The sequence below is a fragment of the Oncorhynchus kisutch genome, linkage group LG23, assembly GCF_002021735.2.
Source record: "Oncorhynchus kisutch isolate 150728-3 linkage group LG23, Okis_V2, whole genome shotgun sequence".
Taxonomy (NCBI): Eukaryota; Metazoa; Chordata; class Actinopteri; order Salmoniformes; family Salmonidae; genus Oncorhynchus; species Oncorhynchus kisutch.
The window spans coordinates 5,096,255-5,112,640 of record NC_034196.2 but is presented as its reverse complement, the minus strand read 5'-3'; the positions used below and the strand labels follow the sequence as shown (position 1 = coordinate 5,112,640).

At 42.4% G+C, this 16,386-nt stretch overlaps 1 protein-coding gene across 1 annotated transcript in view; it reads left to right on the top strand.

Annotated features, from left to right (window-relative positions):
- Positions 1–644: 644 nt before the first annotated feature.
- The window catches only part of LOC109877842 (GTP:AMP phosphotransferase AK3, mitochondrial-like), a 39,821-nt gene continuing 24,079 nt past the window's right edge, over positions 645–16,386 (top strand). The window contains exons 1-2 of the mRNA XM_020470071.2: positions 645–1,170; positions 13,384–13,503. Coding sequence (XP_020325660.1) covers positions 990–1,170; positions 13,384–13,503 — 301 coding nt within the window. The 5' untranslated portion in view covers positions 645–989. The remainder of the gene's footprint in view (positions 1,171–13,383; positions 13,504–16,386) is intronic.

Genomic DNA, 16,386 nt, shown 5'->3' with positions numbered 1-16,386 from the left:
TACTGGTACTCCCTGTATATAGCCATGTTATTACCTCGTACCCCTGCACATCGGCTCGGTACTGGTACTCCCTGCATATAGCCATGTTATTACCTCGTACCCCTGCACATCGGCTCGGTACTGGTACTCCCTGTATATAGCCATGTTATTACCTCGTACCCCTGCACATCGACTCTGTACTGGTACTCCCTGTATATTATTATTATTATTGTTCATCGCCATTCATTGTGTATTTAGGCCTATTCCTCATTTCTATTATATATTTTCTTTATCTTTAACTGCACTGCTGCATAACATTTTTGTCTGATGAGTATTTGTCTCTGCTAAAACAGGAGTAATAAAGGCCTAGTGCACTAATTTGGTAGGTTTCTGTCTGAGTATTTGTCTCTGCTAAAACAGGAGTAATAAAGGCCTAGTGCACTAATTTGGTAGGTTTCTGTCTGAGTATTTGTCTCTGCTAAAACAGGAGTAATAAAGGCCTAGTGCACTAATTTGGTAGGTTTTTGTCTTTATTTTTTTTAATTAAAATGTCTTTATATATAATATATAAATATATACTTGATCTATCAGTGGGTGCTGCAGTACCCTCAACACCCTTACTTCTGCGGCTATGAATCCAGGGTTTATTTCACGGTCATTGGTTTATATTGTTCATCATTGGTCTTGATGGATGTGATGTGTGGATTGAAGCGTCCTCACGTGCCCTCGGTACAGCGCAGCCAGCCGTGCAGCGCAGCCAGCCATGCAGCCAGTCGAAGCTGTTTTCTCATTATGAACTACCTCCTCCTCTATCCGCGTAAAGGTTTTCAGGGAGAAAAAAGGCTAATTTGAAGGGACAAGCTAAAACTACTACAGGAGACGCCCACAGTAGGCGATTGCACGATTGCGCTCAGTGGAAAGATTTAGACATCCAAGCTCGCTTGAGCGGAAGTTTCCTTGTGTAAATGCACAAATAACAGTTTCATGGGAAGGACAATACTTGTCATTATATGGTGGTTACAACATTAACACAACATTGGAAAATGCTTCTACAAAGGATATTCCGGGCGGTTATCATGGGACCTCCGGGCTCGGGGAAAGGCACTGTGTCGGGGCGCATAGTAAAAAGTTTCGGATTAATGCACCTTTCAAGTGGGGACCTTTTGAGGGCCAACATTAAAGCCAAAACAGGTAAGATTAGATCAGGGTGCAGTTCTAAACCAACCCACCTACGCAGATAACGGAAATGGCTGCTGTGGCTGATTTTGAAGTAATGCATAATGCATTAGTCAGTTTCCTCGACGTCGTCAGAATGTTCTAACTTGCTTGTGTCGTTCTCATGCATGACCGAAGCAGTTGTCACATTAGATAGGATATATGTTGCTATCATGTTCTTACGTTTGTGTGATTGGCTATTAATAGGGTTACTTTCAATAACCAAAATCATAAATCTAAATCAATATGAATGTATGGTTTAAAGCCGCAATCAACAGTAGAAACAATAACAACGCGTTTTATCGCCCGTTTCAGTAAAAAACTGAGGGATTGGGGCTGGAGAAATGTAACCAAGAGCTATCGATGCAGGGCCGGCACTAGGCTTTTGGAGGCCCTAAGGCGAATATATATATATATATATATATATATATATATATATTTATTTATTTATTTATTTGTTTAAAGTAGATTTCCTTCAGTTCTACACATTTTGACATGGGAGTTGAGAAAATGTTGGAGTTTTTGCATTTTAGCATGGGGTGGAGATACATTTGAGCAGTTTAAAGCTATTTTTCTGAAATTCTACACATTTTGCCATGATTTATGCCATGTTAATATGATATCTGAGTGGAGACAATCAATGGGGGCCCCCTGGAGGTCAGGCCCTGGGCAAGTGCCCTTTTTTTTGTCACTGGCAATACCCCATAATATACAGATACACTATATACCCCACAATATATTCAATATAATGTAAATAATAATGTGAAAGTGAATTATGTCTTTTGACATTTTAATGAATTAAAAATGAAAAGCTGAAATGTCTTGAGTCAATAAGTATTCAATCCTTTGTTATGGCAAGCCTAATTAAGTTCAGGAGTACAAATTTGCTTAACAAGTCACATAAGTTGCTCTCTGTGCAATAATAGTGTTTAACATGATTTTTTGAATGACTGCCTCATCTCTGTACCCCACACATACAATTTATCTGTAAGGTCCCTCAGTCGAGCATTGAACACAGATTCAACCACAAAGACCAGGGAAGTTTTCCAATGCCTTGCAAAGAAGGGCACCTATTGGTAGATGCGTAGGAGAAAAAAAAGCTGACATGGTATGGTTGCATCATGTTATGGGTATGCTTGTCACTAGGGTGGTATTTATAATAAAAAGAAACGGAATAGAGCTAATCACAGGCAAAATCCTGTAGGAAAAAGTGGTTCAGTCTGCTTTCCAACAGACACTGGAAGACAAATTAACCTTTCAGCAGGACAATAACCTAAAACACAAGGCCAAATGACCAGGATAAAGGTAAGACCAGGAAGTAGATTGTGTCGAAGTAACAATGTTTATTACAGCAACAGGAGCAAAGGTACAGTACGGCAGGCAGGCTCAGGGCCAGGTCAGGCAGAGGTCGGTAATCCAGAGACTGGGCAAAGGTACAGGACTGCAGGCAGGGGTACAGGGTCAAAACCAGGAGGACGAGAAAAGAGAGACTTGGAGAAAACAGGAGCTGATACAAAAACCGCTGGTTGACTTGATAAACAAGACGACCTGGCAACAGACAAACAGAGAACACCAGTATAAATACACATGGGATAATGGGGAAGATGGGCGTACTTGGAGGGGGGTGGAGACAATCACAACGACATGTGAAACAGATGAGGGTGTGACACAAATATACACTGGAGTTGCTTACCAAGACGTCATTGAATGTTCCTGAGTGGCCTAGATACAGTTGTGACTTAAATCAGCTTGAAAATCTATGGCAGAACCTGAAAATATTTGTCTAGAAATGATCAACAACCAATTTGACAGAGATTGAATCATTTTGGAATGAATAATGGGCAAATGTTGCACAATTCAGGTGTGGAAAGCTCTTAGAGACTTACCCAGAAAGACTCACTGTCATGGTTCCACCAGAGGGTGGCAGAGACCGTCCTAGAGACATTAACGACACTCAGTTGTGTCCTATATACGCATGATGATTTCCCTGTTAAAAGAGGTGTGTTTTCTGTTGTCCTTGGCAGAAGCGTTAATTGTTTACCATGTGCGGCGGTTGTTTCCTGAGTGAGTTTTTGAGAGTTAGTGTTTGTTTTTCAAGTGTACTGTGATCCTGCGGTGACTGTTTCTCAGTAAAGTATTATGTTTATCATTAACCACTGATTCCTTGTCTGGTCTCTTCTCTGCACCTGGGTCCCTCCTCACAACTTCCAGACAAATTAAACAACTTCTTTGAGCGCTTTGAAGACAATATAGTGCTACTGACGCGGCCCACTACCAAAGACTGAGCTCTCCTTTGTGGCCGATGTGAGTAAAACATTTAAGTGTGTTAACCCTCGCAAGGCTGCCGGCCCAGACAGCATCCCTAGCCGCGTTCTCAGAGCATGCGCTGACAGGCTGGTGTGTTTACGGACATATTCAATCCATCCCTATCCCAGTCTGCTGTCCCCCCATGCTTCAAGATGGCCACCATTGTTCCCATTCCCAAGAAAGCCAAGGTAACTGAACTAAATGACTAGTGCACTCACATCCGTCATCATGAAGTGCTTTGAGAGACTAGTCAAGGATCATAACACCTCCACCCTACCTGTCACCCTAGACCTACTTTAATTGACTTACAATAGGTCCACAGACGATGCCATCGCACTGCCCTATCACATCTGGACAAGAGGAATACCTATGTGAGAATGTTGTTCATCGACTACAGCTCAGCATTCAACACCATAGTACCCTCAACTCCTCATCCAATAGGGCGGCACACAATTGTCCCAGTGTTGTAAGTAAGAATTTGTTCTTAGCTGACTTTCCTAGTTAAATAAAATACACATTTAAGCTTGAGTCCCTGGGTCTTGACCCTGCCCTGTGCAACTGGGTCCTGGACTTCCTGGTGTGCCGCCCCCCAGGTGGTGAAGATAGTTAACAACATCTCCACTCCGCTGATCCTCAACACTGGGACCCCACAAGGGTGCGTTCTCAGCCCCCTCCTGTACTCCCTGTTCACCCATGACAGCAAAGGGAGCACCCCCCCATCCACATCGACGGGACAGCAGTGGAGAAGGTGGAAAGTAGAAATAAAATAAAATGTTTTTCATTTCCTCGGAATACATACCACCGACAAACTGAAATTGTCCATGCACAGACAGTGTGGTGAAGAAGTCGTGACAGCGCCTTCAATTTGGCTTGTCACAGAAAACCCTCACTATCCTGTCGGGCTGTATCAGCGCCTGGTATGGCAACTGCACTGCCCACAACTGCAGGGCTCTCCAGAGGGTGGTGCGGTCTGCACAACACATCACAGGGGGCAAATTACCTGCCCTCCAGGACACCTACAACACCCAACGTCACAGGAAGGCAAAAAATATCAAGGACAATAACCACCACTGCCTGTTCACCCCGCTTCCATCCAGAAGGCGAGGTCAGTACAGGTGTATCAGAAGCTGTTTTTCATTCTGTCCCAGCTTTATCTCAAGGCCATCAATGTTAAACAGACATCATTAGAACAGAGGCTGCTGCCTACTTAGACTTGATATCATTGGCCACTTTAGTGACGACACTTACATGGGTCTTCCATAAATAATTGGGCCAATGTGTGACATTGGGATCAACATTTAAAAATGGTTTGAAACACAAGATTTTCATGCAGTTTCACATGTGAGAATAAATTGGACGTTGTTTTACCTGACTAAATAGATTGTATGCATGCCGATTATGTATTTTTCTGTAGCCTTTGGCCGACTCAGGCGCACACAAACCATGAATAGTGATAGCATTAATCTCACCGTTTGAATCTCCCCATTGCTGTTTTGATGATGAGAAAGTGGCTAAAAAACTGTTTTTTTTAATGGAATGATTAAAAGAAGCCAACATTAAATGTTGTCCTCCTCATAATAACCACACGCGGTTTTACCGTGACAGAGTAGCTCAACACCCTTCAAACGAAAGTGGACAAATCTCTTACAAAAACGGATCAAAAATGAAATCACATTTTATGGGAGCAGGAGAATTTATACATTGGCTACAATTACAAGAACCTTTCAAGCACCAGATTGAGGAAATGTCTGATTTTCAATGTACGCCTATTCCAGTACTTGTATTTCTGATCTCCAAGTTCATGTAGGTTACTTGAAGCCCCTTGTATTGTTTACAATTGCAGGTGTAACATGGACAACCAAAATGTGTTTGTCATGTTATTTCATTACCAAATCATATTGCGAAGAAGCCCACTAGGCTATGTAATTTGTTATAATATCCAGAATAATTCATAGGAATAGCATTGGGTGTTGCACAATAGTCTTTCCTACACAATTGCGCCTGGTAGACGGTGTCCAATCCGAGGCACGAAAACATGAACGGTAGACGGTGTCCAATCCGAGGCACGAAAACATGAACGGTAGACGGTGTCCAATCCGAGGCACGAAAACATGAACGGTAGACGGTGTCCAATCCGAGGCACGAAAACATGAACGGTAGACGGTGTCCAATCCGAGGCACGAAAACATGAATGGTAGACGGTGTCCAATCCGAGGCACGAAAACATGAACGGTAGACGGTGTCCAATCCGAGGCACGAAAACATGAACGCATTACCTTGATGCTTTCTCTGTTAAATATAATAGGACCCTGCTGTAAATCAAGCAGACAATACCAGATGCTCAACATCAATTCGCTAGGGATATTGGATCCAACGTGGATCCAGGCACAACTGTCTTCACCAATCCTCGCAAACACCTTTCTTCCAGCACTTGGGCTGTTTTTGCATTGCATTAGCAATCACCAAAGATGTTCATCACTTGACTGTCATTTTGCAAATTTCTTCCTGGATCAGATGTGTGAAAATATCATGGCGTAGCTAATCAGCTGGACACCAAATGCGCAAGTATTATGCATTATTATGGAAGAACCATGTTCATTACAGTATCGAATTAGGTTTTAAGTATCAATGTAAGGGGACTCAATTAGAAGCATTAGATTTTGCAATGCATAAATTATTATGGATTTGTGTGCCCATGAAAACTGTTTTCACCCCGTAACATAAGAAAATAAATGTTAAATAGTTACACTGCATTTCTGAGATCTCTATACAAAAAACTGTCTGACAGCTTGATCCAGGGTTCTTACAGGGTTCAAGTTCAATGTATAATTTAACCGCCGGTGTAAGTGCTAAACTGCTTACTGACTGTACACTGTAACGTTACTGCATGATTGTAGCAGGTTTACTAACGAGTTAGTTCTATTAGCTCTGTTGACTATGATGTTATTTTAGCTAATATGGTGACAACGATGTTTAGGCTGTGTGTAGCGGTTATGATATGTTTTGGCTTGGAAAGTTTTGTTTTGCCTGGTCACATACGGCTGATGTGTTTTGCATTGAAGTCAACAAGTGAAGGGAACAGGTGAGAGGAGGAGAGTGCATAGCTGCGAGAAGGAATACAACTTGGCTGCTATGAAAGTGAACTTTTCTTTAATGGAAGCATACAGAACTAAACATGATAAACATACGTGAATTTGTCCAATAGAAACTCTTGTTTGCAACAGACTAATGATTACACCCTATATCAGCTAGATACAGGCAAGAGTGTGGAAGATGGTATTGAATGTGTCACTGTCTGTCCATGTGTCTGTCGCCTCAAATGTTTATTTTGAACTGTGTCACCTATGTTGTAAACTTTCATTTATAGGCTAGGTTGTAGCAAGCTCATGGGTATAAGGGAAGTATAATTTAGTAGCCTAAACCTATCACTGTTCCATTGAACTAGGTGAATGGATTGTGAATGACAGTCATGCAATATGCTGTAATAGAAATAAGGCCATGCTCATGGAATTTTAAACGGCACTGACCCCATTGGCTATTATAACCACTATATCTTAATGTAATGACATGAAACAAAATGGCTGATTATAATTAATGACTTATCAACAGTTGTAACAAGTTGTCCAATGTAGAAAATCCTCACTGGTACCCTCTTTTATAGAAAGACCCAAAAATAGATACATGATCAGGGGCACCCTAGTGGCCGGGGGCCCTAAGCAACCGCTTATCAATCAATCAAATGTATTTATAAAGCCCTTTTTACATCAGCAGATGTCACAAAGTGCTGTACAGAAACCCAGCCTAAAACCATAAACAGCTAGCAATGCAGCTGTAGAAGCACGGTGGCTAGGAAAAGCTCCTTAGAAAGGCAGGAACCTAGGAAGAAACTTAGAGAGGAACCAGGATTGGAGGGGTAGCCAGTCCTCTTCTGGCTGTGCCAGGTGGAGATTATAACAGTACATGGCCAAGATGTTCAAACGTTCATAGATGACCAGCAGGGTCAAATAATAATAATCATAGTGGTTGTAGAGGGTGCAACAGGTCAACACCTCAGGAGTAAATGTCAATTGGCTTTTCATAGCCGAGCATTCAGAGTTAGAGACAGCAGGTGCGGTAGAGAGTTGAAAACAGCAGGTCCGGGACAAGGTAGCACGTCCGGTGAACAGGTCAGGGTTCCATAGCCGCAGGCAGAACAGTTGAAACTGGAGCAGCGGCACGACCAGGTGGACTGGGGACTGCAAGGAGTCATCAGGACAGGTAGTCCTAAGGCATGGTCCCGGGAGTCAGGTCCTCCGGGAGGGGAGAGAGAGAGAATTAGAGGGAGCATATTTAAATTCACACAGGACACCGGATAAGACAGGAGAAGTACTCCAGATATAACAGACTGACCCTAGCCCCCCGACACAAACTATTGCAGCATAAATACTGGAGGTTGAGACAGGAGGGATTAGGAGACACTTGTGTCACATGGCTAGGGGCCAGCCCTGTATGGATGCAAGGGCTGAACATTCATTATATCAAAATGATAGTTTAAACCATGTTTTGAGGCTATAATGTTTACATTTACTTTGTTTACAAACAATGCAGTAAAACAATCCCATATTTTGCGTTCTGATGGGGTACGACCAGGACTCTAAAGTTCGACCATATGCTCCTAGATATTTTGCTGTGTGACCTGACATTTTATTTTGGGATCAGCAGTGCGACCAGAGAAAAACATCACCCAGATGATAATTATGAAAATACTGTTGTGAAATAATGTTATGTTGTGCTCCTATGCAGTTGTGCCTAGAGAAAAAAAGTGAGCGCAGATTCGTTCAATTAAAAGACTACCTGTAAAGAATGATCAGTGGTATGTATTACTTCCAACTTTCAGAATACTTAATGGTATGGGAATGCCTGTGTCTACCACTTTGTGTCGCCAGTTAGCGATGCCAAAACAGTCATTTCTAAAGGCTTTCCCAGAAAACTTTCCAAATGAAATGTTAACTGCAAAGTAGGCTTACCTGACAGAATAATATCGACCATCATGATGATTTCTATTAAACAGGTGGTCTTTTGTTTTGTAATCTCTGCTATTGCGCATGTAGTTCAGAAACACTGGCAGCCAAACACCAGTCTATTGAGGTGTGCAAGCCAAAATATGTATATATTTTTTTTCCAGACCTCAGAAGTGGTCTCCTGATGTGGTTTAAGCATGGCTGTGGACTTAGAACAACAACTACATTTGTTGTTCTATTAGAAAAAGTGAGATTTTGAGTGTGAAAACCTGAAAAACGGGAAAATCAGGAACCTGGAACAACTAAAATAAATGTATTGGCTGGTAAGAATTGTGAGTGGCTGGCAAATTGTTTCATCTACCTGCCACAGTGGCATTCTGACTACTACATTTGTCGTCACACAGGACCACGTGCTGACACAGACCAATCACAGGCCAGCAGGCTAGGAGGAGGCTCCCGATTGACTCTCTCAGGCAGGATGAAAATGACTACATCGACCATGATCCTTTGCTAGTTACGGCCACTTTCACCATGATCTTCGGCATATTTTTTTTGTGTCACTCAGCCCCATTCGTCTTCAAAATCAAATACATAGGAATAGGTGGATGACATCTGCTCTATCACTATCTACTGGTTCTAATATCTATGAGCACAACATGTGCTTCAATAATACCTAGAATTTATATAGGCCCAATATGCTATATCTCAATCAATGAAAAAAAAAAAAAATATTCTGGTGCTCCTAGATTTTATGTTGTGCTCCTAACTTTTTTAGGTTGGGAGCGCCAGTGCTACCAATTGTTATTTTATTTATTTAGAGCCCTTGGTACGGCAGTTGAACTAAGCTATTGAAGCATTTCTACGTTATATTCTTCAAGAATATTGGGTATATATCATACATTTACAAGTCCAAAAATGAATGTGGCATCTGCCACTTTAATAGTGATGCAATCAGATTGTTTTGTAATGTAAGCACAAAATGCAACATACAGAGAGAGAGAAGGAGAGAGAGAAAAAAAAAGAAAGTGTCACCCACAAGATGATGCAATGAAGCGTGTAATGAAAGTCCTGGGAAAAAGCTCTGAGTTCGCACACTCCTACTATTATGGTGGGGTGGTTGCTGATCAACCGACCGCTGGGGGGAAAGATGCAGATCAACAGTTCAAAAAAGTTCAAAGTTTTTCTAATGACCCCTGGCCTAAACCCCTGGAATTTCCTGTCTAACTATTACAGAGATAACAATAGACCAACACCTTGGAAATAAAATGCTCCTCCCTACAGTAGCCAATAGTGCGTTTCTGGTCGGACTATGATAAGAGAAACAGTTCAGTCCAGTTCCACAATCATCCTGGTATCTTACTGCAGTTAGGTCGAGCCTGAAGAGGAGTGACGAGACCCCCATCACATATCATTAAGTGGAAAGAACAGTCATTGTGACAAAGAACCGCTTTAGTTTGAAACAATTCACACACCTGTATTTCACATAGACCTACAGCTAACGTAAACCTGTGCCACAGGTAACCTGATACATAGCTGCCACCTGAGCTTTTTACAGTGACGTTCAAGGTAGTTCTGTATGTAACTGCAACATGTTATCACACTGCTCCAGCTCTTACCTTGGCTGAAGTCCCATCAGATGTGAGGACATCATAAACTGAAGAGTAGCCTATAGTGGACAACTGACTTCAAGGACTTCACGCCCACTCTCCCGCACCTTTGGATTACACTGGAATGATAAGAGGGGCATAAAAGGCAATAGAGTTTTATTTCAGAACACCCAAGTGAAAACAGGACGAAAATACTCAGTTTTACTGCCCGTAACATCTTCCACAAATCTGTGATCTAGTTAGTATTGTACATTTTGTAAGTACACACAAGCACAGCAAGCCATGTGCCAAGTCCTCAAAGAAGGCCAATAATTCACATAATGCAAGCCTGTATATCCAAAGCACATATTTTCAGTGTGGAGTGTGCAGCCTCTCTGCTCTAGACTGAGATGAGATCCACCGTAGGCTATATTAGCATGCATATGGGTCATGCTGCACCATCTATGGCTCTGCACAACCCCCTGCCCTGACTGTCAGGCAATTCCTTTCTGCTGTTGGACAAAGACCAATTAAGTGAAAGGCTGAGGGGGAAATGTATTCCGGCCTAAATAGGAAATGATCTACTGAAGTTTTTCTAAACCTATTAGAAATATATAGGTAACTGCCAAAATAAAGGAAACACTTGAGTAAATGAGGGATACTAGAAGATTTCAGTGACTTTGAAAAAGGGGTCTCAAAGGAGCATAGGGGGTTTAAAGTGTGTGTCTCAGTCACCAGAACCCAACCCAATTGAACACTTATTGGGAGATTCTGGAGCGGGGCCTGAGACAAGGTTTACTACCGCCATCAACAAAACACCCAATTATGGAATTTCTCATGGAAGAATAGTGTCGCATTCCTTCAATAGAGTTCCAGACACTTGTAGAGTCTATGCCAAGGCGCATTGAAGCTGTTCTGGCGCGCCCTATTAAGACACTTTATGTTGGTGTTTCCTTTATTTGGGTAGTTACCTGTAGTTTCTTTGAGTACAGTACATACCGTAATCAAGGCGGCAGGGTAGCCTAGTGGTTAGAGCATTGGACTAGTTACCGGAAGGTTGCGAGTTCAAACCCCCGAGCTGACAATCTGTCGTTCTGCTCCTGAACAGGCAATTAACCCACTGTTCCTAGGCCGTCATTGAAAATAAGAATTTGTTCTTAACTGGCTTTTCTGGTTAAATAAAGGTAAAATTGGGGAGATTTTGTCTTTTCTCAACTTGGTAAAGATACAGGATGTTTTTGTCCTTAGTGTATAGGTTATGTAAGCTATATAACTCTGTTCTGGACAAGATAGGATTTGGTAGAATATGTTGTTAGTAGAGAATACACGGTAAAGTTAATCCTGGTTTCAACTGTACAGGGCAGAGGGCAGATGGCAGACAGTGTGTATGGCATCGTGTGGGCGAGAGGTTTGCTGATGTCAATGTTATGAACAAGTGCACCATGGTGGCGGTGGGATTATGGTATAGACAGGCATAAGCTACGGACCACGAACACAATTGCATTTAATCTATGGCAATTTGAATGCACCATAACGAGATCCTGAGGCCCATTGTCGTGCCATTGTTGCAAAGATCCGTACACAATTTCTGGAACCTAAAAATGTCCATGGCCTGCATACTCACCAGACAAGTCACCCATGGAGCATGTTTGGGATGCTCTGGATCGACGTGTATGACAGAATAATATCCAGCCACTACAGTTATTGAAGAGGAGTGGGACAACCTTCCACAGGACACAATCAACAGCCTGATCAACTCTTTGTGAAGGAAGTGAGTCGCGTTCCATGAGGAAAATGGTGGTCACACCAGATACCGACTGGTTTTCTGATCCATGCCCCTATCATTTTTTAAGGTATCTGTGACCATCAGATGAACGTCTATATTTCGCAAATGTATATAAAAGAAACTGATATAACATTTACATAAGTATTCAGACTCTTTACTCAGTACATTTACATAAGTATTCAGACTCTTTACTCAGTACATTTACATAAGTATTCAGACTCTTTACTCAGTACATTTACATAAGTATTCAGACTCTTTACTCAGTACATTTACATAAGTATTCAGACTCTTTACTCATTGATGAAGCACCTTTGGCAGCGATTACAACCTCGAGTCTTCTTGGATATGACGTTACAAGCTTGGATTTATATCTATCTATCTATCTATCTATCTATCTATCTATCTATCTATCTATCTATCTATCTATCTATCTATCTATCTATCTATCTATCTATCTATCTATCTATCTATCTATCTATCTATCTATCTATCTATCTATCTATCTATCTATCTATCTATATATATATATATATATATATATATATATATATATATATAAATACACACCTGTATTTGGGGAGTTTCTCCTATTCTTCTGTGCAGATCCTCTCAAGCTCTGTCGGGTTGGATGGGGAGGGTCGCTGCACAGCTATTTTCAGGTCTCTCCAGAGATGTTTAATTGGGTTCAAGTCCGGGCTCTGGCTGGGCCACTCAAGGACATTTATAGACTTGTCCTGAAGCCACTCCTGTGTTGTCTCGACTGTGTGCTTAGGGTCGTTGTCCTGTTGGAAGGTGAACCTTCGCTCTGGAGCAGTAAGCACCTACACAATTATAAAATGTTGTCTTGTTTGGTGGCAGAACTCATTAAAATATTAACCATTGTGTAGAATTATACCCAAATATATTCAAATATATATTTCTACTTTTGTGTACCTATTTAGGATACATCTCCATGAAGAGAATGACATTCATATCCATAATGCACAGTTCTTCAAGAAATGTATTTTTGTCAAATGTAAATTGTTAAAAGTAGTCCTTGTGTTAGACCATGGTTTGTTAAACTTTGAAATCAATGGTTTTTGTTTGGCATATATTTTAAGTGAAATATCTTGAGTCTCATCGCAATTCTGTTATCGTGGAATTGCCCATGACAGCTTTCTGTTTTATCCTTGCAGAATTGGGTCTTCTGAGATAATAAATAGTAAAGATGACAGCTCTGATCCTTGTGTTTTTCTGTCTCTTCTCCGGACTACTGCAGAGCTGGGTCTTCTGATGAAGTGCATAATGTGTATATGTGTAAATAGTGAAGATCACAGCTCTGAGCTTTAACTTCCTCCGTGTCTCCTCTCCCTGCAGAGCTGGGTCTTAGCTTTGTGTTGCTCTGTGTGTCTGTGTCTCCTCTCCTGGCAGAGCTGAGTCTTCTGATGAAGTGCATAATGTGTACATGTTTTAAATAGTAAAGATCACAGCTCTGAGCTTTATTTCCCCACTGTGTCTCCTCTCCTTGCAGAGCTGGGTCTTCTGATGAAGTCATGCATTGACCAGGGTCAGCTGGTACCTGATGACGTCATCTCCCGTCTCATCCTGACAGAGATGAGGAACATAGACCAGAGCAGCTGGCTGCTGGATGGTAAGCAATAAGCACCTGCACCACACTCATTACTGCAACCGATAGAGGGGATAAAAATGGGGAAATATAGAAAAAGGTTATAATAACAAATATAGCTCTGAGCACCGAATGAACAGGGTTCACGGGATGACAGAAAGGACACGAGATCAGGTGGATAACAAAGCACGCACTCTATCGTGTGAAAGCATTACCATGTTTATCTCTCAACACCACAAGGTTGACACAGGTGACGTTTGACTAGTACAGTAGGTTGGTTATCTTTGAATGCAGCATCTAATCATTGTCCATTTCCTTAAGAGGCTAATTCATTGAGTCTATATACCAAATCTGGAGTCAATCTGATTTATGGTTCACGAGAAGATTTTTAAGGAGTAGCATATGTGCTAACATGCATCTCTAGATAGAATGCAGCCATATTGAATGCAGGTATGTAAACCATTAAAGACTTATGTAATGAGTCTAAATGCAAAAGCTGGAGTGAATCTGATGTATGGTTCATGAGGAGAAGATTATTGCAGATGATTTTGAGCATTAGCATTCAATGTCTGCTTTTGTTTTACCCATCTACTAATAGGTGCCCTTTGTGAGGCATTGGAAAACCTCCCTGGTCTTTGGGGTTGAATCTATGTTTGAAATGCACTGCTCGACTGAGGGACCTTACAATTGTATGTGTGGAGACATTTGTATTTTATTATTTAGACTTATTTAGAGGTTGAATACTTATTGACTCAAGACATTTCAGCTTTTCATTTGGAATTAATGTGTAAAAATTTCGAAAAACAATTCCACTTTGACATTATGGGCTATTGTGTGTGTCAGCCAGTGACAAAAATGTCCATTTAAAATTTGGGCTGTAATGTGGAAAAGGGGGTGTGAATATTTGATGAACAGTAAGTTGCACCTGCATTCATCAGACTACTGGTCTTTAGACACACAGACAGACACACACACACACACACCACGCTTATTATGCTCATCTTTAGGCACAGTATCACCAGTATCACCAGCTCTCTAGAAATTATCCTGGGAACTAGGTTACACCAACACAGGCTTGGGTAAAAAGGCATACACTCCAAAAACCTTCAGATTGATGTCACGCCCTAACCATAGAGAGCTTTTATTCTCTATGTTGGTTAGGTCGGGGTGTGATTTAAGGGTGAGTTATCTAGGTGAATTATATGTCTATATTGGCCTAGTATGGTTCCCAATTAGAGGCAGCTGTTTATCGTTGTCTCTGATTGGGGATCATATTTAGGTAGCCATTTTCCCATTGTGCTTTGTGGGATCTTGTCTATGTATTGTTGCCTGTGAGCATTATTCTAGCTTCACGTTTAGTTTGTTTTGTTGTTTTTGTTCTTTGAAGTTTTCTATTCCGAAATAAAGGATGAAAACATACCACGCTGCATCTTGGTCTACTCCTGATGATGAATGTGACAGAAGATCCCACCACAACCGGACCAAGCAGCGTGGCCAGCGCAGGAGAAGACATCCTGGACTTGGGAGGAGATAATGGCAGCAGACGAAAGCCTTCCATGGAAGCAGACGCAGGAGGATCAATGGCGACATCAAAGTTCACGACCAAGACGGAAGCCCGAGAGGCACACGGGTTGGTTGGCGAAGCCGAGGGGCGAGTCTGAGAGCCAAGAGGAATATTGGGATAGACTGAGCGAGGAGTGTTGAGGGGAGTGATGAGTTAGAGTGGATGTTTTGGTGTCTGGAGCAAGACAATCGCGTGGGGAGCGTGGGACCACCATGTTTTCCGGAGATCCGCAATGTGTTTCCAGTGCACAACCTGGTACGTTCTTTGGCAGCTCCTCGCACTTGCTGTGCGAAAGTGAGCATCCAGCCAGTATGCCGGCTCAGCGCTCCTGGTCTCCAGTACGACTCCTCGGTCCAGGATATCCTGCGCAGGCTCTATGCACTGTGTCGCCAGTGCGCCTTCACAGCCCAGTGCGTCCTGTGCCAGCGCCCCACACTTGCCGGGCTAAAGTGAGCATCCAATCAGGACGCGTTGTGCCAGCTCTACGCTCCAGGCCTCCAGTGCGCCTCCATGGCCCAGTATATCCTGTGCCGGCCATACGTACTGTGTCTCCAGTGCGCCTTCACAGCTCAGTGCGTCCTGTGCCTCCTCCCCGCACTCGCCCTGAGGTGCGTGTCATCAGCCCGGTGCCAACTGTACCGGTCCCACGCATCAGGCCTCCAGTGCGCCTCCAAAGTCCAGAGCTTCCGGCGACAGTTCCCAGTCCAGAGCTTCCGGCGACAGTTCCCAGTCCAGAGCTTCCGGCGACAGTTCCCAGTCCAGAGCTTCCGGCGACAGTTCCCAGTCCAAAGCTTCCGGCGACAGTTCCCAGTCCAGAGCCTCCAATGACGGTCCACGGTCCAGAACCTCCAACGACGGTCCACGATTTATGACAACTTCGTGATGTTTTTATAGATGAATAGATGTACTGTATGCTTTTTGTGGGAAAAAGCCACTATGAATAAAAATGTCTCTCAATGGGTTAAAAACCTTAGGCCACTAATATGACAACTGATATTGTATGTGATGAAGGGGAATGGACTATCTGATCAATTTATGTTCAGCCTGGCCCAAGGCGGTTTTCCATTTCAAAATGGCTGTCCAAGTGGAAGATAATGACAAATTGTACAGTCATACATGTATCACGTTTAGGGTACTATAAAGAGTTAGAATGATTTGACCTTTTACAAAGCATCTCACCAACGGAACTCTAAGCCTGGTTGTGTGGTACATGTAAATGCATTATCCTTAGCAGTTAGGCTTGGCGAGCTAGGCTCCTGGTAGGGTAGTCTGTTATAAGGTGACCTATCTTCTCTCAATGAATCTTTCCATGATTCCTCACCTCCTTTCTTCTCGGATTCCCT